This window comes from Notechis scutatus, chromosome 1 (assembly GCF_049901735.1).
Source record: "Notechis scutatus isolate UNSWTSFEM ecotype Mainland chromosome 1, rNotScu1.2, whole genome shotgun sequence".
NCBI lineage: Eukaryota > Metazoa > Chordata > Lepidosauria > Squamata > Elapidae > Notechis > Notechis scutatus.
This window is the reverse complement of record NC_142009.1, coordinates 21,585,704-21,613,084: the sequence shown is the minus strand read 5'-3', so window position 1 is coordinate 21,613,084 and position 27,381 is coordinate 21,585,704. Positions and strand designations below refer to the sequence as shown.

At 39.2% G+C, this 27,381-nt stretch overlaps 1 protein-coding gene across 2 annotated transcripts; it reads left to right on the top strand.

The window, feature by feature from the left end:
- Window positions 1–170: 170 nt before the first annotated feature.
- On the top strand, window positions 171–27,005 carry UNC45B (unc-45 myosin chaperone B). 2 transcript variants are annotated; one of them, XM_026672453.2, is made up of 20 exons: window positions 171–526; window positions 1,920–2,081; window positions 3,273–3,309; window positions 4,740–4,915; window positions 5,327–5,416; window positions 6,350–6,517; window positions 7,017–7,185; window positions 8,674–8,844; window positions 14,434–14,605; window positions 15,459–15,759; window positions 16,898–16,992; window positions 18,425–18,566; window positions 18,725–18,865; window positions 19,598–19,725; window positions 20,204–20,270; window positions 21,643–21,756; window positions 22,397–22,512; window positions 24,760–24,877; window positions 25,000–25,155; window positions 26,638–27,005. In XM_026672453.2, exons 2-20 carry the CDS (start codon window positions 1,920–1,922, stop codon window positions 26,902–26,904), a joined length of 2,790 nt encoding a protein of 929 aa, XP_026528238.2. In that variant the 5' UTR covers window positions 171–526; the 3' UTR covers window positions 26,905–27,005. The 2 variants fall into 2 exon arrangements, with proteins under 2 accessions (XP_026528238.2, XP_087814329.1); XM_087958203.1 differs by having other exon boundaries at window positions 420–526; window positions 1,899–2,081.
- Window positions 27,006–27,381: the final 376 nt, after the last annotated feature.

Here is a 27,381-nt window from a genome sequence, read left to right as displayed (position 1 = left end):
TGGGGTGGTGAGTTCTGGAAGTTACTAGAAATGCCCTGTCTTTCACAGCTGCTGCTGAGAGATCTCCTCTCCAAGGATTATGGAGTGAAGCCATTTGTTCCAGAGTTTCAAATGTCTCATTCTTCCTTAAATAGAAAGGCAAGAAGGGCTTGTATATTTTGGCAGGGTGGGCAAAGCACCATAGTCATTGCATTTTTGCCTTGAAAAGCTCCAACATTGAATTTTGCCAAAGGCTGATGTAAAATTTGGTTGTGAGGTTTTGAGAATTTTTAAATTGCATTGTTTGTGCCCAATTACAAACCATGTGATTAGTCTGGAAATTAGCCTCTCACCCCTGAGGTTCTTGCTCAGTGTGCTTTGATCCTTGGCTCTTAACTATTTCATTGAGCTATATATATACCTCTATCTTAACTCCAGGCAGCCAGTCCCTCCAACTTATTCCAAGAGAAAGTGAGAGAGAGAGTGTGTGATTAAGTGATCCAGAAGGAAAAGTTGGTGACGATCTCAAGAATTGGGAAACTGCAAGGTAAGGAAAGGGAAGCATAAATGGGGATTTAATAGCAAACAGGATGGCAAAATATCCAATAGCAAAACCCAAGGGAATATTTTGCTTGCATGGCAAGGATTATTACAACTGTGTGCACACACTGTGGTTGGATTTTTTTTCCTTCTCATCAGATGATTGAGACAATTCCCAAAGGCATCTAAAAATTGTCCAAGTATAGAGGGTGTAGATATTTTTTCGTTTGCAACTAACACAATAAAGATTTTCAATATGGGGCCAGAAATATGAAGTTTGAAACCAATAAAGCAGTGGATTTATTGGTACTGGAATGGGATCATAGAAATACCGTTTAATTAGTTTTATTCTTTGCGTCAAACAGTGTTTCATAGTAACTTCACAGGATTCTGGTGAACATAAGATAAGAGATTACTTGATTATGATAATCCATTTCTGAAAATAACACTGTTTATTTAATGAGAACCAGCCTGATATAGCAGCTAAAGATACTTAGTTAACAACCAGGAGACTGTGAGATCTGTTCCCACTTTAAGCACAAAGTCAGCTGGGTGACTTTGGTTTAGTCCTTCTCTTTCATCCCTAAAAAGAAAAAAAGGCAAAGATGAACCACTTCTGAAAAATGTTGTCAAAAACTTCAGGGACCAGAAGTCAAGAATGAAAAAAAAATGTTGATTTATAGGATTTATAACTTTTTATCAGTGAATGGTCTCATAAATGTATGAAGATATACCATAGGCTGTCTTCAAACTAAAGTCTACTACTTTAGATACATGAATTATATATAATTATATATAAATGATGTCCAAACATAATTAAGAATGTATTGATGAAGATGGATGAGAACTATGAAAGAGATGCAAAGTTAGGTATACTTTACAAAGTGATATGGGTAAAGTACAGGTAGTCTTTGACTTACAACAACAATTGCACCCAAAATTTCTGTTGTTAAATGAGGCAGTTGTTAAGTGAATTTTGTTCAGTTTTATGACTAACCTAAATAAAATTCACGATGCAGCCTTCAATCTGACAGAGATTGCGTTGCCCAAATGTAAGACTTTGGTTCTTGTGGCTGATTATATTCCAGTCTGGGATTGCTTATTTAATATGCATTTTTATTAATTGTATTTTATCTGGAGATCACCTAGAACTGAAAAACCTGGTCTGATTTTCTCTAAAAGTCCTACTGGTGTTCAACCCATTTTTACAGGTGGTTTGGTCTTCTACGTGGACTCACTTCGTTTTCTAGCTATTCCTTGCATGTCTTCCTTTCCTCCACCCCACAGAAAATCTTAAGAAAGAAAAGAGAGAATCGTTCTTTCCTTAGTCTTTTCCTTAGTAATGACAGGGCCATGTGACTAGAGGCATCCCTTAAAAGGCCCATTTGTTTCTTTTCTAGATGGAGGACCCTGTACAGCTGAAGGAAGAAGGGAATAAGTTCTTTCAAGGCAATGATTATGAGAATGCTATTAAAAGCTACTCCAAAGCACTTAAACTTGCTAAAGATCCATCACTCCAGGCTGTGTTATATCGAAACCGAGCAGCATGTTTTCTGAGAAAGGTAAGGAAATGTTATGGGGAGGTTGAGGGAAGACTCTTGAAATGCAGATAAGGAGTGTCAGAGAAGTCAACAATCCACAATGTAAAAATGCCTCTAGGAGGCAAGCCATGTGATATTGAAATGGTACATCTGCCCCCCAAGTGCCATTATCTCCCAAGAGAATCCAAAGGTTGCACAAACTTTTAGAGTTTGCCAAGATCTTGTGAGATTTTTGACAACTTCTCATGAGAATTTGTGAGATCCAAGAGTTCTTTTTCCACTAATGTTGGATGTCACAAGGGAAGTTCATTATTGATGAGAACCTGACAGAAGAGAAATAAACATATAGACACACAATCCATGCAATTGTCCCAAAGGTGCTTTTTTAAGAAGCAACTGGACTTTCTGTTCTTTCTTTGAAGATATTTTGCTTCTTATCCTAGAAGCTTCTTCAGAGCTTTTTAATATGTTTAACCACTGAATTAATCAGCTGACTAAAACAGTTGTAGCAAAATTCTATGAAGATTTTTTTAATAATAATCCCTGCAAAAGAATGCTTAATTCTGAGTGAAGGTGCAGGTACTCTAAATCAGGAGATTTAGAGTACCTGTACCTGCAGATTAGACAGGTACTCTCAATGATGGGATTCAGCCAGTTCGCACCAGTTCGGGAGAACCGGTTGTCAACTTTCTGAACAGTTTGGTGAACTGGTTGTTGAAAAAAATCATTAGGGCAGAGAATCGGTTGTTAAATTATTTGAATCCCACTGCTGGGTACGCTAAATCAGGAGATTTGTTTCCCAGGTCACTACATTCTATACTAATGTATTTGACTGTAAGTCCCATTTAATTTCAAGGGGCAACTACAGAATTATTTATCTGAGCTCTTCAGCCATTTTCTTCTAATTCCATTCTATGACCATTTCATTTGTTTTTATCTCTTGATGTTAATCATCCACTTAATCATTTTGGAAATTAACAAAAAAGTGGTTAGCTGGTCTGTTTAAAAATTAATTAAACACAAAAAAGGATTCTCATATATAGATACTGAAGATGATTGGTCTGTTAGGCAGTCAACTTTCAAGAGATAAAAATGACAAAATGCGAAGACTGGAGAAAGAGGGAATTTGGTTCATATCAAACTAGAATAAACATACCATGAGCAGCCTTCTTAATCACTAATAAATATCCCTTTTTTCTTTGAAAAATATAGGAAAAATATGCCCAAGTGACAACAGATGCAACTAAAGGTAAGTTAAACTATGGCTAAAATATTCTGGATGCTTCATTAGGATTTGGAGATATCCAATAGTTGAGTTTTAATCAATCCTTTGAAGCTGCAGCTGTAGCTTCTTGAACCCAAGAAAAAAGATAAGTGTCTATACTGTATAATACAATAATTTCTAGTGTAACTTGAGAGAGAGCTCCCCCCCCCCAGCCTTATAATAACCAACATTAAATGGCCATCTTAGGATGTTTACTCCTTTGATGTTTAATTGTCATTAGCCTATACTTTTAAAATGTTCAGTCCTAATTTACTTTTAATGTTAATTTTATATGTTGTTTTATTTATCGATTGTATTAGATTGTTCACCACCCAGGGCCCCTCTTTGAGGCAGATGGGTAGTTATATGACATACAGTATAAATAAGTCAATAAATTTAATGTCTACCAGAGATAGGCTATTTCATACTCAAATGCACAACTTTCTTTTGTTTTGCTTTGCACTAGGCCTTTGCTTATCATGCCAAAAATAAGGGCCAGGATACCTTGGATAAAAATATAACTTAAATTTGACTTACTCAGTGGTGGGATTCAAGTTTTTTTACTACCAGTTCTGTGGGCGTGGCTTTGTGGGCATGGCAGAGGAAGGATATTGTAAAATCTCCAGTCAGAGGTGGTATTTACCAGTTCTCCGAACTACTCAAAATGTCCGCTACCTGTTCTCCAGAACTGGTCAGAACCTGCTGAATACCACCTCTGCTTACAATATATTGGTTTCAAAAACTGGCAACACACATGGCCTTGGAAACTAAGCAGGGAAATATAATTCATATTACTTACCTTTAAGTACAAGAAATATGGTTGCTCTCTGTTTATTTCATAGTTTACTGTCACTTTAGCACTACAGGTTTGTGGAAATTTGGGAAGGACTCCTTGGAACAAACACAAAGCCTTGAGAGTCACATATAGCAGGATACAATCTGGGTCAGCCACCAGGACCTGAGATTCTGTCTTCTGAGCTTTCAGACATGGGCTGGAACCCATCTTCGGGGAACTTCTTTGTAGCAGAGCCTGGAGCCCAAAATCTCTGGTCCCAGTGGCTGACCCAGATTGGATCCAACAGTATCCTGGGACACGTATATTATTCACCTTCATTTGTGAGTCACATGTAGGCTTGTGGAGGTTTGATTCTTCTTGCTCTAAGAGGCCGCCTGCCTTGCTATGAACTTAATAATCAAGATTTGCTTATATTAATCTTAAAGAAGGAAAAGAAAACCAATTGGTTCTGTTTTCCCATCTGTTATATACATTTCTGCACCCTGTGGAAATATTGTACTGTACTTAGATAGGGAAAAAAAATGCAACAAATGAGATTGTAGATGGAACAAGAAGAGAAGAAAGATGGTCAACATGGCTGCTGCCAGATATCTCAATTTTGTCATTATTTTCTTTCTAGCTATTGATATCAACCCTTCTGATATTAAAGCTTTATACCGACGTAGCCAGGCCCTGGAGAAGCTGGGAAAGCTGGATCAGGCCTTCAAAGATGTCCAGAGATGTGCCACCATTGAACCTCGAAACCAACGTTTTCAGGAGGCCCTTCGACGTCTGGGCATTACTATCCAGGAGAAGGTAAATGAATGCAGGCTTGACACACTGATCAGCCAACAGATCAGACCATTTGTCTCTTGTGCTGGAGGTGGATGTGTTCCATATGTGCATGTGAGCACCTGAATTGTGATCATATGATTGCAAAGCATTGTGATGGCTGGAACTTCATCTTGAAGGACCACTCATTCAGCACTATTGCAAGTTGGAATTGTTGCTGAACAAGTGTTCGTTAAACGAGGATCTCTTATATCTCAGTCAGGGTTAATAGGGAAAACTATCATATATAAACAGCAACTTCCATATCACATCCACTGGTGACGTTACCTAGCCCATAATGAACAGTCTGCAAGAGAAAAAGCTAACTCAGAGATCACCAAGAACCCAACAAAAATTAAATAATAATCTCTGTCCTTTTCTTCATCTTTGGCATAGTTACGTTTTCAGTTCTCCACTGATGCCAGAGTGCAGCAAATGTTTGAAATCCTCCTTGATGAAAAGAGTGACAAAGAGAAGAGAGAGAAGGTGAGATTCCTTAATGTGAACTGTTTCTTTGTCTTTATTTGACGTGAGAAAATTGCGTTTTTCTATTCTTCTGCTGATTGGCTGGAGGGGAAGCCCTGGTTGTCTTACATTGCTCTCTGCGATCTAACGCAACAAGAGTGAACAAAATCACATAGTGTACACAATAAGAGGGTGACCTCAATAGAAATAATTGAGATACATTACCAAAGCAACAAGGCAAAAAAAACATGTCTTAGTCTGTCGTGCAGAAGGCATGCGAAAACATTCAGATGGACACCTCCCTAATTCACAGAAGTATAAGGAAGAGCTAAAGTACTGTCAGACATACAAGATTCTGTTACTATAGGAAATCTTGATAAAAAGTATTTTAATTTTCTGGTGAAGTTGATTTCTTAATAGTGTCGATGTTGTAGCCCGCTTCAAAATAGTTTACAGAAACTGAGGAATGGAAGTAGGGAAATTCAAATCATGTGGAGACATGAAGGCAGGCAGCAATGGCGGGTGAAGGCAGACAGCAATGGTGAGCGAAGGCAGGCAGCAATGGCGGGGAAGATGAGGAGTGACTGGCAGGGGTGGGGTGGGGCGAGTGGGCAGGTGGGGCGGGATGGGCAGGGAGGGATGGACAGGGAGGGTCGGGACCAGCCAGGGTCATGATTTGCCGGTTCTCCAAACCACGCAGAATCATAACAACCGGTTCTACCAAACTGGTCCGAACCGGTAGAATACAACCCCTGCATGAACACCATTGGATGATTTGGGCATATAAATCTTTTTCAATCTCAAGTACTTATATAATTATTACGGACTTCAAATTGGAGGAAGTGTTACATCCACTTGAGTTCCAATCTAAGCATTCATTCATTAATATGAAATAGTGATGGGTGTCTGAATTTATGGTCCTTCTGTTCCTTTGGCTGTCTTTTTAAACATCAGGCTGCAAACAACCTCATTGTTCTTGGCCGAGAAGAAGCAGGAGCAGAGAGGATATTCCAGAACAATGGCTTGAATTTGCTTTTGAGGCTAATAGAAACTAAAAATCCTGAGCTGATCCTGGCAGCAACAAGGACCCTTTCAGGGATGTGCACAAGGCACATGGCACGGGTAAGAGAGAAACATGTCTTGAAATCTGCTTGTTGCATGAATGGCTTCAGGTCAGCAGGAAGAAGACAAAGAAAAAAAATGTTGCAGAGCACCCCTGGGGTTGCACCCACCATCTTGACTTTTTAAAAAAAAACTCTTATGGATGCCCTCTGAGTCTCCCAGAAGCATTTTAAAGAAAATATCTACAAAATAAAATGTTCTCCTTTGGCAAGTGGCCAAAAATCAGGTCTGATAGCATCTTTTCTAACTAGCAAATTTAATTAATAGGCACCAACTTTCATGATTTGCCTTTTATTGATATGTGTTATTAGCTACCACAATCCTTCTGATTTTTTTTTGCCACTATATACTAACACATTGTAGAAGAGATTCCATAATGGGTGGTATGTATGTATATATCTCTGTGTTGCAAAACTCAGCCAATTTAATGTGGCATATGCATGATAATACAAAGAGACATAATCAGACAAAAACTATGTTGTGTTCCTTCTTTGGATAGGCCACTGCAATACTCCACATGCTGGGGATCAACAAAATCTGCTTATGGATGTCCATAGATCATGAAGAGATCTCATTGGCGGTCTCCAACCTGTTGCAAGCCATAATAGACTCTTTAACTGGAGAAGGCAAGAAGGAAGAACATGGGAAGGAGGATGCCCTGGTGCTGGGTAACTATCATTGGAGAAGCCTAACAGCTTTGCTAAGAGTGGTGGTCCTTCATAGGTGATTTTAAAATCCCTCGATTAGCATGGAAGCAAACTTGGGGGCTAAAGCCTATTGTGGTCAGGGCCAGGACAACAATGATCTGTACTGGTCTGTCTGTCTATCTACCTACCTATGATCTATTATCTCTCTATTATATCCATCTATTATCTATCTATCTATATTATCATTTATAACTATCTATCTATCTATCTATCTCTATCTATCTATCTATCTATCTATCTATCTATCTATCTATATTATCTATTAGCTATCTAGCCATCTCTATCAAATTTAGATACTGCCCATCTCACTCTGAGAGTGACTCTGAGCAGTTTACAGGTAGGAGCATAAAAACCATATTAACATTTAATGCATTTGTAAAATGGGACCCAAGTAAGAATATGGTATAAATTAAAAGTTAAAAGCATCTTCCAGTTGCTAAAAATCCACTTTTTCCCCCCATGTCTGGCACTGACAGAAAGGATTTTGTTTGGACTTCCTCCTTACTGATTTTATCACTTGAATGGAGGCTGCATCATTTTGCTTGCTTTAGCCTGGCTCCAGAGGCCATAATCTGGCTGTTGCAGATAGATAGATAGATAGATAGATAGATAGATAGATAGATAGATAGATAGATAGATAGATAGATAGATAGATAGATAGATAGACAGATGCTCCATGTCTGCAATTCTTCTGTACTAGATAAACTTAGCCCTCTTGAGAATGCTAGACATCTGTTCAGAAACAGTATCCAATGTAATTTTAGCTCTGAAAAATGCTAGAAGTTCCCAACTGGTACATCATAGGTGCAGAGCATCTCTCCATGCCTACTGTTTTTATGATACTATGACTGTCATAGTTTCTCCCAAGAATTCTGAAAACTGTAGTCTTGTGAATGTAGTTCATAGTCACTAGAGGCCACTTGTTCCTTTCAGAAATATTACAATTTTCTTCATGATTTTTCAGTTTCTTCTAAAATAAATGTGTATTTGAATAGTTTTACTAATGGACATATGAAAATTACAAGCTCATTGAGAAGTCTTCTTCCTCTGGTTCCCCCTTTTCTTCTTCTCAAAAGTTGGCACAAAAAGACTAAAGTGTTCATCAAGTATTAGTCTCCTTATTTTATAACATATTTTCTAACTGTAATACAACAACTTAATTTCTATATAATTCTTAATTGCTCCTTTGCTGCTCCTTCACAAAATGATTGTAGGAACAATTTGTTGGTTCCAGTTACTCCAAGTGTAAAGTAAATGAATAATTAACTGTTTTTCATTATAGGATGTAGAAACTGCTCTGATTCACCATTAATGTTTATGCAAATGGATATTTAAAACCAGGGAAAATCATTTATCTAAAATAAACAAGGTGGCCCCTATAGATGGTTACCTCTGTAGAAATTCTAATTTAAATAATTTTTCCTGATGCTGATTTCTTCTTTTTTACAGACACAAAAAAAGATATAAAGGCAATCATCACTCATCTTCTAGATATGCTTCCCAGTAAAAAGATATCCGGTCATGGCCGGGACAGGGCTCTCAATTTACTCAACAAAAATGTCCCAAGGCAGGACCTGAAAATCCATGACAATAGTCGCTCTATATTTGTGATTGATAATGGTAAGCAATGCCTAGATGCACCTTCTCTCTTGTGTAGCGTTATGGCTTTATCATCTGAATCAAGACTTGAAAGACACCGGACAGAATCTGTGTAATATCAGCCATTTCAGTCAATTGTAAGCTCAGTTGATATGACCCTTGAAGGCCACAGACCTTCAAAACATTTTGCCAAGCTAATTTTTAATATGAAAGAAAAGCATTATTAAATGCATAACTGGAAATTCACTTTAGTTGCTCTACTCCGTATCAATTCATTTTGAAATGAAAATGGAATGAAATCAGATTTAGCTTTTGCCCTGGTTCCTCCTGGGCCCAGAGATCCAGTGTGGCCTTCAGCCCAGAAGAGGTTGTGCATCCCTAGCCAAAGTAAAACCTGAACTTGAATTTGCTTGATTTTCCCTGTACTTGGCTGAAGATAGAGCCACTTGTTTTTATTTATTTATTTTTATTTATTTATTTTATTTATTTATTTTTGTCAATTGCTTACAAAATAATCGGTATAAGTAAAAACATAGTTATGAATACATGGATACATATAAGAAAAATAAAAAAAAATAAAAGAAACAATAGGACAGGGACAGTAGGCACATTGGTGTGCTTATGCATGCCCCCTACAGACCTCTTAGGAAAGGGGTGAGGTCAATAGTAGACAGCCTAAGGTTAAAGTTTTTGGAGTTTGGGGAAGAAACCACAGAGTCAGGTAGAGTATTCCAGACATTGACCTCTTTGTTGCTGAAGTCGTATTTCCTGCAATCAAGTTTGGTGCGGTTAACCTTGAGTTTGTATCTATTGTTTGCTCTTGTGTTGTTATGGTTGATTGACAAGTAGGACATTGCAATGTATGATTTTATATACTATACTTAGATCGGACCGAAGGCGGCGTAGTTCTAGGTTGTCTAGGTCTAGAATTTTGAGTCTGGTGGCATAAGGTATTCTGCAATGAATAGAGGAGTGGAGAACTCTTCTTGTGAAATATTTCTGGACTTTCTCAACTGTGTTAATATCAGATACATAATGTGGGTTCAGACTGATGAGCTGTATTCGAGTATTGGTCTAGCAAATGTTTTGTATGCTCTAGTTAGTAGTGTGATATTACCAGAGAAAAAGCTACGTAAGATTAGGTTAACAACTCTTAATGCCTTTTTGGCTAAGTAGTTACAGTGGGCTCTAGCACTTAGGTCATTAGAGATGAGTACTCCTTGACAGAGTTTGGATCATCAACAAGGTCTTGACTACTCAGCCTATATTTTATTTTCTGATTATTATTTTTTTGGCAATATGTAGGACAGAACATTTATTTGTTGAGATTTGAAGTTGCCATTTGTTTGATCATTTTGATACATAGTCAAGGTCTTTTTGAAGGGTAGTAGTATTGTCTGTGGTGTTGAATAGCTTTACATCATCAGCGAAGATAACATAGTTGCTCTTAATATGATCACAGAGGTCATTTATGTAGAGTATGAAAAGAGTTGGTCCTAGAACACTGCCTTGGGGGACACCACTGTTGACAGGTACAGAATTTGATAGGACGTTCCCAATTTTGACCATTTGTTGTCTGACAGGAATGCTTCTATCCAGTTATGCAGGTTTCCAGAGATACCGTAAGATTTTAGTTTAGGAGTAGTTTGTCATGTACCACTGAATCAAAGGCTTCACAGAAGTCTATATAGATTGTGTCTATTGCTTTGCCCTGATCGAGTTGTGTAATCCATATGTTTTTGCACTGTAAGAGTTGCAGATTACATGATAGTTTTTTCCTGAAACCAAATTGTTTATTAGAGAGTAAGTTGTTTGTTTCTAAGTGGAGGATGATGGATTGGTTAATAATTGATTCCATGACTTTACAGGTGACGCGGCATAAAGAGATTGGTCTGTAATTTTCAACTAGACTGGGGTCTCCCTTTTTGAAGATGGGGATGACCGTGGCTTGTGAACAAAGTTTTGGCAAGGAGCTGGTCCTGAAAGATTTTTCAAAGATTATGCTTAGAGGTTCGGCTTTGGCAGTGGATAGCTTTTTTAAGAAGTAAGCATATATTCTGTCCGGTCCAATAGATAGAGAAGGTTTTAGATTGCATAGTGTTTTTTCAACATTGTCTTCTGTAAAATCAATGTGTATTAGATCATTGTAGTTGTCTGTGGTTAGACTAGGAAATACTGGGCATGATCCATTGCTGTTTACAAATACTAAGCCAAAGAATGTGTTAAAGAGGTTGCCTTTAATAGTGTCGTTGTTGCAGTCTTTACCATTAGGTCCTTTCAGGGGTGGGATGGGCCTTGAGTCTTTTAGTTTGTTGTTTACAAAACTGTAGAAAGCGCAGGTGGAATTGGTGCATAGAAGTTTTTCCTCTTGTTTAATGTGATAATTGGTGCAATTGGTGGCATAAATTTTTGTATTGGCTTTTGAAGTTGGCAACGTGACCAGATTTGTTTTTCTGCCAAAGTGATTTCTTTTTGGATTGAAGCTTCCTTATTGTTATGGGTAATTTGTTTTTTCTGGTTTTGGGAGTTGTTATTGGTACATATAGTTTGATGACTCTTTTGACTTCAAGTAAAAATATGTTGTAATGGTCTTCTACAGTATTGCATCCAGTGAATAGATATTGCCAATCAAGGGATGAGAGATCATTGTTTATAAGATCATAGTTGCCTTTTTTGAAGTTATAATTGGGGATTCCGTTGTTGTGATGATTTTTGTGTGGGCATATGTTGAGACAAAAGTCAATCATGTTGTGGTCATTGTTGGAAAAGGGTTCTTTAATTTGTATTCCGTAAATTGAATTCAAACTATTGCAGAAGATGAGATTGAGGCAGTTGTTAAGTCTAGCGTTGTTGGTTACTAATTGTTCTAGTCCCAGATTTCTTACTGCATTGTAGAAGGCTGATGTGTGGGTTCAGTTGTACATTCGTTAAGGGTCTAGTTAATATGAGGTAGATTGAAGTCACCAAGAAAGATAAAAGCGTGTGGGCAGGATGCTACCCATATTAGTAGTGTATTTAGTTTGTTTGCATGTTTGATGTCATAATCAGGGGCTCTGTAACATAGTAAGAACCAAAATGTGATATTTAAGGACAGTTCACAGACGATGGTCTCAGGAATAGCAAGCTCCTGGGTAACTTGGATGTTTTTTAGATGTAGGGACTTTTTATAGAAGATAGCAACACCACCTCCTCTATGGATTTCATGATCTGATCGGTAAACATGATAGTCTATTACTGTGGTAATGGAGTCAGGGAGAGATGTGTTGAGCCATGTTTCACAGACAAATATAATGTCAAATTTAGCCGTATTTAGTAAGAGGAGAAATTCAGGTATTTTATTTACAAGGCTTCTTGCATTGAGGAGCTTGCATTTAAAGCCAGTTGTGGTTGGAATAGAGGTAGTTAGGGGCGTGCGTGCCTAGTTTTGAGTGATGTTGGATTGGATGGGAAGTTGTGGATGTGGAGTTGTGGGTTGTGTGACTTTCTTTTGATGCAATCAGCTCGGTAGTCAGCTTGTTGCTCAAAGGAGGTCACTCCACATTACACCCCTTCGCTGTCTAATTTCATTTGCCAATTGCCCAAGGCTCAGCATTCCATGAGCCATAGTGGTGTAGTGGTTAGAATGAAGTACTGCAGGCTGACTCTGCCACAGCCAAGTGTTTGATCCTGACAGGCTTAAGGTTGACTCAGCCTTCCATCCTTCCAAAGTCGATCAAATGTGGACCCAGATTGTTGGGGGCAATATACCGACTCTATAAACTGCTTAGAGAGGGCTGTAAAGCAATATGAAGTGGTATATAAGTCTACTTGCTATTTCTATTGCCATTCCTGTAAAGGCAAAAATTTCTGCCAATCCTTCTGATGCTATTCACAAATCAAAGGCATTAAAAGATCTTCTGTCTATGACTTATTTTATTTATCTATTATCCACCTGTTATTTTTTGTAAACAACTCAAGGCAGTGAACTTATTTAATATTCCTTCCTTCTCCCAAAAAACAACAGCCCTGTGAGGTGAGTTTGTCTAAGAGTGAGCGATTGGCCCAAAGTCATGCAGCTGGCTTTCTCTAGTCTTTCTACAGGTTTCTACAGTCTTGCCCAAAGTATAATCCTAAATCCAGAATTTTACAAACATTAGGATCCCAGCAAATTACGTAAGTCCTCCTGTTAACCTCTTTCAACTTTCAGTGATGCAAAGTAACTCTCATGATCTTCCATCAGCCAGGCCAGTCATCAAGAACAGTGGTCAACACCAAGGGTCGCCAACCTTTTGGACCTCAGGGACCACCAAACTCATAATTTTAAATCTCACAGACCAGAGACCCTGGGAAAATCCCCAAAAAAGTCTGCAAGAAAATTCCCCACCCTGTTTTCCTACTAATTGATCATTCTTTATTTGGGATCACAGGATACCATCTTCAGCTCTGTTCTCAGTGGGAGAGAGAGAGGGAGAGAGACTTTTGGCTTCATGCAAGGAAAGCAGCAGAAGCAACCGGTCTTTTTCTCCAAACTCCATGAGAAATGAGTCTTTGTGAAACTTATTGTGCTGGCACAGCCTCTTGGAGCAGGATGCCTTGCAAGGTTCCAAAGACTCATTTCTGGCAGAGTTTGGGGGAGAGAAAGAAAGACTTTTGCTGCTTTCCTTGCGTGCAGCCAAAAACAGAAGAAGAAAGAAGCGGAAAGAAGCAGCCCAGTGGCCAGGCCAGGGACGAGTGGGGCAAGTTCCCCCCCATCTGCCCTTTCCCCCCCTCCCCTCACTACCTCGTGTTGTTCACAATGCAACACAAGCTTTGTGCTCCCGCGGGCCATGTGGGTGGCGCAGCCTTGTGTTCCCATGTAACCTGGATTAATTGCTTTGAGGGGTGCTTTGGGGATGACATTTCTCTGCGGATGACCAAAATTTTCTCACAGACCACCAGGGGTCCCTGGCCCACTGGTTGGCGGCCACTGGTCAACACTACTGGAGATTCAACATTGAAAAAGGTTGAGTTAGGTATTTTCTGAAAAGGATGCAATTCCATATTGAACTGGGATCTCCAATACTCTAACATGTATTGGTGAAAAGAAAACCTGTATTCTTAAAATAAATTTAACAGTGGAACACTAAGGTTTATGAGATATCATGTAAGACAAGGGTTCTTGGAATAGCTTCTACTCCATCATCCTGTTTCAGACAGAAAACAAAAACATAAACAATGGATGCTTATGAAAAGATAATAAACACGGCCGAAAGGCAAAATCCTTTTTCCATTATTGTTCCCCAACAAATAGTATATTATCTCTGAAACTGGAAGCTCCACTATCAGTCATTATAGATTTTCCATCCAAATAGAGTTTGATGGCTGTCTAAATAGTTTTACGACTCACTTTTTATAAGAAAATCCATACTTCATAATACTTTTCTCCAAAATGATTTATCCATAAAAAGTGTTGTCTTGCAGATGTATCCTTAGAAGAAAGGTGTGAACTTTAATTCTGTATACAGCTTTCAATTTGCCCCAACTTATTTCAGGCTACAAATCTAACAGATTGTCTTTTTGCATTTTAACTTAAACTGATTCTGTGTCCTTTCTATCTTCCTCTACTTCCCCAACACTACTTCATTTCCCCAGGTCTCAAAAAGATTTTGAAAGTTGCTGGCCAGATTCCAGAGATGCCCGATTGTCTGCCTCTAACAGATAATACACAGCTCACCGCTTCAGTTCTTCTGAACAAGTTGTATGATGACTTGAGATGTGACGCCGAAAGAGAAAACTTCAGACTGATCTGTGAAGAGTACATTAAGTGAGTCCAACAGATCATGGTCCTTGAAACTTTTATAGAAAACAAGAGAAACAGAATCCAATCATCCAATGAAAGTATTGCTGGAAGTTAAAACCCACCCCTCTCCTAGGAAAATGAAATATTTTAGAATATACTAAAAAGGCAGAATATTTCCCCTAAAAAGAAAAGTAGAAACTCAGAGAGGCAGAAACTCAGCCCCCACACCTTTGCTAATGGACCATTACTCTCTCCTAGGCCAGTCTATTTGATATAACAAAGTTCTACGCCAGGTAGAACTATAATAGGAATTGTCTAAAGCTCTTTCATTACATCATCATCCAGCAAGGCTCAACCAAGCCTGGGACTCAGGGCAGCCTACAGAGTTGCCCCTGCATGGCCCTATTGGAGTTTGACAACCAATCAGAATACAAGCTCAAATCAAATTGCAACAGAGGGTATAAAACTAAGGGTCTCTCAGCATCTCAGCCCTTTCCTTCTTTTCCTTCACCCAACATCTTGAAGCACGTGATTGTCCTTTTCACTTTGGAGCACCAAGCCATGTGGTCTTGTCCACCATTAAACCATCTTTCCAAACAGCCTCCATGTTTCCCTACTTCAAACTGAACCCAGAAGGATACTTTTCAACAGTATCAAAAAGGAAAACATACAAACCCTTACTTTACTGTAGTTTGCAGTAGAGGAACAATGAATAGGTAATGCTAGGAATAATTCTGAGAAAAGGAATATGCTTGATATCAATGTGGTATCACATCTTCTACTCTGCCAAATCAAAGGACAAATACTGTATTATGCCTGCCATCAGCTAACCTTAACTATTATTCTCTTTCTTTCATGTGCTTTTCCCTGCCTCCAGGAGTAAAATTGACCCCAAGGATATGGACAAGACTTTACATGCCATCCAGACAGTGTCCGGAGTTCTACAAGGACCTTTTGATTTGGGGAACAAACTGCTGAGCATGAATGGTGTCATGGAGATGATGGTAGCACTGTGTGGCTCAGAGAGAGATATTGATCAGCTAATAGCTGTGGAAGCTCTCATCCATGCTTCGACCAAACTTAGCCGGGCCACATTCATCATCACCAATGGAATCACCCTGATGAAGGAAATTTACAAAAAGACTCTGAATGAGAAGATCAAGATCAGAGCTTTAGTGGTTAGTCCTCTTAGATCTTTATCCTAATCAGTGGTGGGATCCATATTTTTTTTACTACTGGTTCTGTGGTTGTGGCTTGGTGGGCGTGGCAGGGGAAGGATACTGTAAAATCTCCAGTCAAAGGTTGTATTTGCCAGTTCTCTGAACTACTCAAAATTTCCACTACTGGTTCTCCAGAACTGGTCAGAACCTGCTGAATACCACCTCTGATCCTAATGTTTGATGATAGTCTTCTGAATCAGGCAAACAACACTGCTCATTTATATATGGAAACTTCATAATGAAGCTATAATTAAGGTAAAATCTATGTTTCTAACTTGTGGCCCTAATGGGCAAATAGAGAGCAATTGTTGCAAATCCCAAACAAAAATTTGCTCCATCACAGTTCCTATCCTTAAAATAAGGCCAGATTAATTCATTAACTTGTGTTAGACTAGACAGAACTATAATCTCGAATCAATTGCTTTGATAATAGCTCCCCACATTTCTGTTAGGGAGAAATATTTTTCAGACTTATTACCTCAGAGTTATAGCATTTGCATTGACAAAGATAAAACTGAGACTGTACAGTCCCCGGTGTTTTCTGAGCTTGGTTGTTTGCCTGCAGACACTTCTTGGTTGTTTGCTTGCAGAAGAATGATGTTAAATAAAAGAGACATTTAGGGTCTCACCCAACACCCAATCCTTCGTTTTTCTTCTTTCAGAGTTTTAGAATTGCTCTGGCTCTTTTAGCATGTCGATCCTTTTAATCTTCTAGATAAGCAACAACTGTAATAGAATTCACCCAGTGTTGCAGAAGCAGAATAAATCTATTTTGGGACTTAAAAGATAATATGCTTATCTCAGCTAAAGACTTACATTCAAGCCTAAATCTTTTGGCCCAAGAAGCTCTAAACGTGTTGGTACCCTTCTATCATTCAAAACACAAAGATGCTTTTCAGTTGAGCTGATTACAGTGGACATATCTCTGAAGTTTTTTTTTTTTATCAGCCAGAAAGTCAATTGCCGCTGTCTTGTGCCAGAATATTTTTTTTCCAACTTCCCAGACTAGCCTACAACCCTGTGACTAAAATAACTTTCTCACTGGAGTCTGATTAATGGATATTCCATCTTTCTTTTCTATTTTTTTTTTTGCCAGGGACTTTGCAAGCTGGGTTCTGCTGGAGGAACCGACTACGGCCTGAGACAGTTTGCAGAAGGATCCACTGAAAAGCTAGCAAAACAATGCCGCAAGTGAGTGGGAGGTCTGTTTTGGGAGCTGGGGTCATGGGGAGATAGTTGAGTAGATGACTCCCTTGCCTCTCTTTCTTCCCTATCTTTTCAGCCACAGCCTCCTGCCTTGTAAGGTCTGGTAGGGAAACATCTCATTTATCTTGCAGCAAGTATCAGCTTGCTATTTAAAAAGAGGGGAAATGCTGCAGCCATAGAGCTCAGGATGACTAATCTTGGTGGCAATTTTTACTCCTTATCTACAAGCAGCATGATTTAATACCTAGCTCTTACGGACACCAGTGTCCATACTGGTGTCAGTCCATCCTTCTGTCCATCCTTGCGAGCTTCCAGAATGCACTTGACTGGTTACAGAACAGACCAATCAAAATCAAAGAAGGAAAAACAAAGTCCTCGACTTACAACCAATTGTTTAGTGACCAAATTACCACAGCACTGAAAAAAAGTGACTTATGGCCATTTTTCACACTTACGACCGTAGAAGCGTCCCCCAAATTCGGATTCTGGGCAACTGGCATGTGTTTATGATGGTTGCACTGATTCATTTAACATCTGTAGCAAGAAAGGTTGTAAAATGGGGCAAAACTCATTTAACAACTATCTTGTTTAGCATAGGAAAGGGTGGGCTTAATTGTGGTCATAAGTTGAGGACTACCTCTATACAGATTTCAACAAAATACTGTGTCTTTAGTGCTGCTGTGGGGTAAATACAGACTCTTGGAAATTGTAAGAGGAGTTTTCCACTCTTATTTACAACACCCCTTATGGTAGAGTGCCTTTGAATGATTAAAACACTTTTTCGGCACTTTGTCCTTTTTCTGGTCTATGAGATATGCTGCCAAGAGACGTTTTCTTTTTCTTTTCTCTCCTCTGTCTTCTCTTCTCTTTTCCAATCTTGTACCAAACTCTGGGCAGTTCACGAGTAAGAGATAAAACCATATCTCATGTACCATAAAAATATTAAAACCAAAAACATTGAAACATCACTAGAACTTAGCTCACGCTAACCCAGCAAAATCAGATTTTGAGTGCTTTTTGGAACGTTAAAAGGATAGGGATGTGCCAAACCTGAAAGGGAAGAATGTTCTATAGGGCAGGAGCTACCATGGAGAAGTCATGCTTCCCAAGTCCCATAAGATGGCAACATTTAAGAAAAGGGACCAATTATCTAATCCAATAGGACAGGCAAATGTCCTTAGGGAGAAGCAATCTCTTGATTGTTTATTCCTCCTCACCCCCTTCCATTCTTTTTCCAGAGACTTCATATAATGCTAAATTAAATAAGCATTATGCTGATACACTGGATTCTTCTTAAGGTTTTATAGTGAAGGGAAAGACAGACTGGAAGAAAATCCTAATTCTTGCGCAAGCAGTTTCTTTTTCTCACCAAAACATCTGTACTGCAAGGGGCATTATAACTGTCTTGTTCATTCAGATGGCTGTGCAATCCCACCATTGACACCCGTACACGAAAGTGGGCGGTGGAAGGCCTTGCTTACTTGACTTTGGATGCTGACGTGAAGGATGATTTTGTACAAGACGAGCCGGCCATGGAAGCCATGTTCGAATTAGCCAAGGTAGGAAATCTACAGCCTGGTTTGCTCTAAATCCCTGTTCCCTAGGGCTCAGGGGAGACTATTTTCACATGTCAGGCAACCACCTGGAGAGACCACTCACATTTGAAAAGCCTGGTGGTATATCGTAAGCTGAAATTCCTTCATTTGGTTGCATGCAGACAAGCGACAAGACCATCTTGTACTCCGTGGCCAGCGTCTTGGTGAACTGCACCAACAGCTATGATGTCAAAGAACTTATCCCTGAACTTGTGCAGCTGGCTAAGTTTTCTAAGCAACATGTACCTGAGGAACATCCCAAGGTAGGTGTTCTGACCTGTGCTTCCTTAGAAAGCATAAAATGCAATCTTAGTTCCGGCAAAACCTCTTTCATTTCCACAGCTGTGAATTACGTTCATTCACAGCCTGCAAGTCTTCACAAACGGTCTTTCAGGGGAATGTTTATAAACACCCATCTTATCACACTTGGAATGCTGTCAGAGAACTAATTGCCAAACGCAGGGCAAGGCCAAACTTGACACAGAGTCAAACAGAACTTGTCAAAGCTTGAATCGACCAGACGAACTAAATGCTTCCTGCAAAAGCTCACGTCCCGTTCGCTCTTTTATGTCCTATGGGAGGGGCCAATCATCTGAGATGTGGCCTTACTCCTGAGTCAACCCTGCTTTCTCAATTGTTCTTGTCTTCTGGTAGCCCTGCTCATGCGCATGCACAGGCTGGGAACCGGTTCCAGAAACTCCCCCGCCTCACTGCTGTCTGAGTCTGAAGGCAGCTGATGACTGCCAGCCCGACCTAGCCCCATCTCTGCCTCCGATGCAGAGCCCTCGTCCGAGCCCCTCCCAGCCTCCAAGAGTGGCCCAGGTGCTTCCCCAACCTCCTCACTACTGTCCAACTCTGCTGCCGGCTCTGTCAGCTGCCGGCGGGCCACAACAGTAGGCATCATCACTCTTCTAAGGATCACCAATTTGTTTTGTTACTTAAGATGACTCCATCATCATCAACAGGCAAGTCTCATTTCTCTTTTCTCCCTATAGGACAAAAAAGACTTCATTACAAAGCGAGTGAAGCGTCTCATCAAAGCTGGAGTCACCTCGGCCTTGGTTTGCATGGTGAAGGCAGACACTGCTATTTTGACAGATCAGACGAAAGAACTTTTAGCCAGGTAATTCTATCTAAAGGTCTGCCACAAAGAGGGTGGGGGTCAATCTGTTCTCCAAAGCATCTGAAGGCAGAACAAGAAGCAATGGATGGAAATTAATCAAGGAGAGAAGCAACTTAGAACTAAGGAACAAATTCCTTACAGTTAGAACAATTAATCAGTGGAACAACTTGCCTCCAGAAGTTGTGAATGCTCCAACATTGGAAGTTTTTAATCAGAGATTGGGCAACCATTTGTATGAAATGGTGTGGGGTTTCCTGCTTGTGCAGGGGGTTGGACTAGAAGACCTCGAAGTTCCCTTCCAACTCTGTTATTCTCTCACTCTTTGTGATCCTTCCTGATTGAATTGTAAGCCAGATTGCTGTGTCCCCTTGTTTGTTACAGCATTCCATTAAAAAAACAGTATACACTGAAATATAAGCCAGGAATATGAGCAAGAATTGTAATGAAAAATGGTTCTCTCATCTCTGTTCCTTTGCAGAGTTTTTCTCGCTTTGTGTGATGACTCCAAGGACCGTGGTATCATTGTTGCTCAAGGGGGTGGAAAGGTAACTCATTCATCACTTGAGACTTTCAAGCCATCACTTGAGACTTTCAAGAAGAGATTGGACCGCCATTTGTCAGAAATGGTGTAGGGTCTCCCTCTTGGGCGGGGGGTTGGACTAGATGACCTACAAGGTCCCTTCCAACTCTGATTATCTGTATCTGTATCATTCCTACAGTTTCTTTATTTGCAATAGATGGGCTAGGTTTACATGATGTGCATATAACCAGGTCAAAAATCTAGTGGCTATCACATTATTGCTTGTCATTGTGGCCTAGTTGACACAAAGTACAAAGACAATGGCCAAGTTCCTATGCACAGCTCTTATCACTAGGACATTTTTTCTGATGTCCAGCCAAAATCTCTTTTTTTTTTTGTAATTTAAACCACTGTTTTTTTAATCCTTCTTATTGAACAGCATCCCAGCTCCATCTGAGCCTGAGTAGTTTTAGACTGTAATTTAGTCTGACCATTTTTATTTTTAGTAGTGGTCCAATTTTGGGATCTGTATTTGGGGTCATTTGATGTCCTTTTTTAATTTGGATGTAGTTAGTGGCCTAGTCTATACTATACCCACTTGTACATTATTATCAATATACACAACCCTAATTGGGAGTGGCAACTCCACCTCAAAGGGAAGCACTCATTAAGCAAAACATTAAGTGACTGCCCCACTTAGCAATGGCAGTTCCAGCAATTTCATAATTATTAAGTGCATCACATACCGCTATGAAATAAGACATCATGTGACCATGACTTGCTACTATTGACTTCTCAGCTTTCCCATTGGCTTTGCTTGTAAGCTGGCAGGGAATGTCACAATTTGCAATCCCATGATGATCGTATGCTCTGACTGACTTGCACAAGTTGCTAATCACTCAAATCATGATCATGTGAGTGTGGAGACACTCCGACAATTGTGCAGTGCAGGACTGGTCATAAATCTTTTTTTTTCAAACCACTCACTAAATGAATGGTCTTTAAGTGAAGACTACCTGTACTGTCAAGGATTGAGTCAAATCCTTAAAAGTAACTTGTGTCTCCCTCATAGATATAATCTGATTGTAATTGGTATATTAATTATAAAAGCCTTAAAAATGTAATAGTTATTCTACCCTCCCTTCCTTTCCTTTCTTTTCCTTTCCTTTCCTTCCTTCCACTCTTATTTCCTCCATTCCTACAATAATTAGGATTTATGCAAACTATTTTCCTTCATTTCTATGATGCTAACACAGAAAAAAAAATTCCCCTTTTCCCTGGGCATATGTTTTGCTTTTATATTATGTCTTTTTGTAAGAACCGATATTGTAGACTGGATATAAATTATATCAGTACACCAAGTGTTTAGCTTGTAATTTCTTTCTCTTCATCTTTAGGCCCTTATACCACTGGCCTTGGAAGGCACAGATGTTGGCAAAATAAAAGCCTCCCATGCCCTGGCCAAGATTGCTGCCATTTCCAACCCTGACATAGCATTCCCTGGGGAGAGAGTGAGTAAATTTATGTGTCCTGAAACATCTTTATAAAACGGTAAAGCAACTGTGGGAACAAGCTGCATTTCAATAATTGGAGATGTATATAAATATATGAAGCTGCCTCACATTGTTCCACCGTTGAACATCTTTTCCTGTTAAGAAGTTGTTTGTAATATCCAAACGAAATCTACTTTCTTGTAATTTGAATCCATTGTTTCTTATCCCATCTTCTGAAACATCTCTGAATAATTCTCCATCTCCTACATGACAGCCTTTTTAGTATTTGAAGATAGCTATCGTGTCCTCTGCAGTCTCAGGGTAAACATATTCAACACTTCTAACCATTCCCCATCAGTTCTTTCCTTCAAATGTCAACTCTTTAAGCTAGGCAGGAAAGCAAAGTTGTGAACACTAATGCTATTTTTATTATAAAGCCACAGAATCTTGCAGGTCTGAATGTATTTTTCCCCTCTTTCTCGTTATCTTTGAAAGAACTTAGGAAGGTCTTGTCTAAGGTTACAATTTTAGCCAAACTCCTGTTTCCTTTTTCCAAAAGTTGGTTTTAACTCTTCCTTCTGTTCCACAAGGTTATTCCTTCTTCCCATTATGCCAGTCCCCTTAGCATTTAGATTCTGCACTATTGTTTTCATCCTAGGTGTATGAAGTTGTGCGGCCACTGGTCAGTTTGTTGAATACTGAGCGCGATGGGCTACAAAATTATGAGGCATTGCTAGGACTCACCAACTTTTCTGGAAGAAGTGACAAACTCAGGTGAGACAACTAACTGTGTTTAGATTATTTTTAACTGGCTGGTCCTATTGATTCAGAAAAACCTTACCACGTCTATCCATATCTTCATATATTTTTTTATTAACCAAACTTTTTGTGATCTTTTTTCCTCCGCTATATTTTATCATATCATTTCTACTGCCATTTATGTATTTATTTGCTCTGTAGGGCAGCTCATCTGGGTAGCTCACAACAGTTAAAAACAATCTATCTATATATAAAAGCAAAATACCACTCATGCATTATCCCAAAATCTCCAGAACCATAAAGCCTACAAACTTAAAATTTGGCACGTATGTCCCTCTTGGCTTCTAGGTGCTCACTAAGAAAGGATTTTTCAAAATGACCATCACAGCATTAGTATTTTGTATATTATTATTAGCACACTCGGATGCTAAGGAGTTCTACTCCCCCTCCCCACCTGAAAAAAAGTCTGTTCCAAATGTAAAACACAAGCAGAGGAGAGGAGTTTCAGTTTCAGCTTTAGTTTCACACCACCAAGCAGCTTTAGTACAGAAAAGTTGAGCTAAGCCACACCCAGGCTCCTTACTGTCTCCTTCTTGCTCATACAGCAAACACTGGTTCAGTTTCCAAACAGCCCTCAACTCTCTTACACCCTGACAGGACACTAGCCAGATAAATATTGATGGATGCTGGTAAGCAGAGGCAGATTTTTTTTCACCTTATTTTCCTCCCCCAAAACTAAGCCCAACGACATAGTTTCGTAGTGAAGCACAGATATCTAGCTAGTAATCCAATAAGAAAACAGGTTAAAAACCAATATATCAAAAATGATCAGTAACCACTTGGATAAAAATAAATATCATCAGTAGCAAAATTCATTGCATCAAACTCAACACAGCCACTGTAAAAGCTCTTCACCATTGATGGAACCCCTCCCCATGGGAGAGCCATGTCTTCTGGGCCTTACTAAAGGCCAGGAATGTGGGGGCTAATCTAAGATCTGATGGGATGATGTTCTTTTACTTAGATCAGAATTTCTCAGCCTTGGCAACCTTAAGACATGAAGACTTCAATTCCCTGAATATCCCAGCAATGGGTTGGGAAATTTTAGGAGTTGAAGCCCACACATCTAAAAGAGAAATACTGATTTAGATTACAAATCTCCACAGAAGCTTTATTGTTAACTCTTATGTTTTACTTTACTTACTTTTACTTTTATTGTCATTGCACGTCATACAATGAAATCAAACACCATCTTCAGTGCACGTCATGACCATTACCATGAAAATAAACACAAACACACATCCTTCACCCTCCACACATTGACCCGAAAACTCCCAACACTGCACCAATACTGCACTATACAGTAGAATTCAAGAGAGCTACTGCCCTGGAATAGAAGCTGTTTTTCAGCCTATTTGTCCTTGTTTTTATTATCTTGTACCGCCTGCCAGATGGTAATAGTTCAAAAAAAGGGTTCCCAGGATGAGATGGATCTTTGAGAATGTTTTGAACTTTCTTAAGGCAGCAGGAGCTATAAAGCTCTTCCAAAGAGGGGAGAGGGCAACCCATGATCCTCTGAGGGGCAATGACATTAACCCTCTGGAGTGCTTTCCTATCTGCCATTATATGGTGTATATCACTGTATTTTTAGTCACTTAACAACAAATGATTTCATCAGCAATAGCAGATTATGCTATGTGATTATGAATTAGAGCTCCTAAACTTTCCCAGTTCCATTATAGCAGCAGAAAAATTAATTCAGTATTCAGATTCTAGACAATTAAGATTGTCCGTGATTTCTGACTTAAATATTTCCTTGAAATACATAAGAAATATCTAACATAATCAGAGAAAACTGGAACGAATGGATGAAGGGCACATCTGAATGCCAATGCTCTGTATAAATCGTTCCTCTATTCCAAGGAAGGAGATGAAATAAAGTATGGGTTTTCAAAGTCATCTAATTCACATTACATTGGTTGTACAAAAAGCCCTGAACCAGGGTTCTAACAGATGGACTTATATATAAAAAAAATCCCTTTGTATCACCACAGCAACAGCTACAGCATCTGAGGATTTAATACAGTACTGGTGATGCCAAAAGATCTTTTCATTGCAGTAAACTATGATTAAAAGGGAAACTTGTCTTTGAGCCAGGTTTCGCAAAGTGGAGATTGGCCTATTCTCAGAGTTCCTGACAGTTTCAAAGTTTTCATTTTCCACACCCTGTGACAGTAATTAAAATCCACATGCTTCTTTCAGACAAAAAATCATCAAAGAAAAAGCTCTACCAGAGATTGAAAACTACATGTTTGAAAATCATGATCAGCTCCGACAAGCAGCCACAGAATGTATGTGCAACCTTGTAGTTAATAAAGAGGTAAGCATTTCCATTTCCTGAAAATTCTGGTGAAGGGATCTACAGCTTCTTCATCTAGGAATGTTCAGTATTCCTGTATTTTATGGAGCATCCCTTTAATTGATTTCCCCCCCCACCTCCAGGTTCAAGATAGATTCATTGCTGAAGGAAATGACAGACTCAAGTTGATTGTCCTGTTATGTGGTGAGGATGATGACAAAGTCCAGAATGCAGCTGCAGGAGCCCTTGCAATGCTCACTGCAGCCCATAAGACACTCTGTCATAAGTTAACTCAAGTGGTAAGTCTCTTCTTGTTTTTCAACCTCAGTGTGTAGGTAAAGATGGGAGGTTAAAGTTGGTTTCAAATTTCTGCTTTGCTTTATATAATTCTGTGGTTCCTGCTAGTTATCTTTTCATGTAGTAGGGTTTCAAGAACAGTGATCCCCAACCTTTTTTATGCCGCGGCCTGGTATCCCCAACCTTTTTTATGGCGCGGCCCAGTACCGGCATCAGCTGGGCGCCGCCATCTTGTTTTGATGAAAAGTGCTTCGGTGAGCTCACCGGCACTTTTCATCAAAACAGATGTGCAGCGCTTTTTTCGGGTAGAAATGGCTTTCACCCGGAAAAGCTCACGAAGCGCCGCCATCTTGTTTTGATGAAAAAGTGCTTCGGTGAGCTTTCTCCCGGAAAAGCTCACCGGAAGCACTTTTTCATCAAAACAAGATGGCGGCGCCAGCAAACCAGTGGCCCGGTAGGACTTGTTCCACGGACCGGTACCGGTCCACGGACCGGTGGTTGGGGACCCCTATTCAAGAACATATGAACACAATGGACTACCTGTGCTCCTTGAAGGAGGGGAGGCATCATTCTGCTGCTCTCCTTTTTCCCCACTCTTATCTGTTACCTCACAAGATCTGCAAATTGTCCCCTGCTTAAAATGTGATTACTCTGCTGGAATGGCCCAAGGCAATCCAGGAATCAAGATTTTAGGAATATTACAATTTTAATATTTTGTCCTTTATTTTATTTGATTTTGTCCCATCTGTATTACTTTATAAGTAACTCAAGGCAGCCAACATATATTATACTTTTTCCTCTTATTTTCCCCATGACAACAAGTGGGTTGGGCTGAGAGAGAGCAACTGGCTCAAAGTCACCCAAAATGTTTTTTATGCCTAAAGTGGAACTAGAATTCACAATCTTCTGGTTTCACTACACCAAACTGGCTCTTACTATCTTTTATGGATTCCTCTTCTATTTGGTGATATGAATCGATCCTTCATTAGTTTCTGTTTCCTCACAAAAAGATGGTAGGATTTCATTTTTTTATTTTTCGATGATAAAACTGCATTACAGGACAATTAAAAAAGTAAAGTAAGTAAAGTATTAGTAAGTAAAGCTTTTTTTCTCTCCCACAAATGGGGAATAAGGACATAGTAATTAATAACTCACCATGAAGTTACCTTGAACTGAATACATTTAGAACTAGACACTATCAATTTCAATTAGAACCTTTTAATTAAAATTGCATACATTGTTCTTTTTTTCAGCAAATACTCTGAATGGATTATGACTATAGAAAATTTTATTGGTGGCTGTTCCAATACTAATTTACTTAGTTTTCTGAAAAACAATGTTTGCCACACTCACCTTTTTAATATGAATAATATCCTAAATTATAATCCTTTTCACACTGTTCTAATAGGGCCCGTGAACAAAACTGCATGGTGTACATGGTAATCATTCTGATTTCTTCAGACTAATAACTCTGATTTGTTTAGACAACCCAATGGCTGGAGATTTTGCAGAGACTCTGCCTTCACGAAAAGCAGGAGGTCCAGCACCGTGGGGTGGTGATTGTTTACAATTTAATCCATGCAGATCAAGAGCTGGCAAAGAAATTGGTGGAGAGCGAGATGTTGGAAATCCTGACCGTCATTGGTAAAGAAGTAGATAATGCTAAAAGACAACATATTATCAATGTGGCTCGAGAATGCCTTGTGAAGTTCATGGACTATGGGTTGATCAAACCCCTGACTCAGCCATAAAGAAGCAAGGAAAAATAAAATGACACAAATCAGAAATAAAGGAGAAATTGGAATGAATGTGTATGGGAAAATGGTCAGAAAAATAAAGCATCGTCTTCAAAGTTGTCACTTATTATGCTCTTGCCATCAGAAATAATCATCAAAATAATTCTAATTAATTGCTTGGAGGGTCCCTAAATTTTGTCCTGGCTAAGAAAATTATTCTTTGAAGTGCCTGCCTAGCCAATTTTTTTGAGAACAGGAAACCCCTAAAATCAGAATACCTGGTATGTCAGTCAGGTGTGCAATGTGCTTGGTAACATCCCAGTTACTGGATAGCACTCCTGGTCTGACTGAATCTATAGTGAAAATTAAATATCAGTCTCAAGTAACTATCTTTATTTCCAACAATAAATGAACCTCTCGCAATTTCTAGGAGCCTTCTTAGAAAATAAAAATGATAGAGAGTGCCAGCAGCCCTCAGAGGTTTGTTTGAGA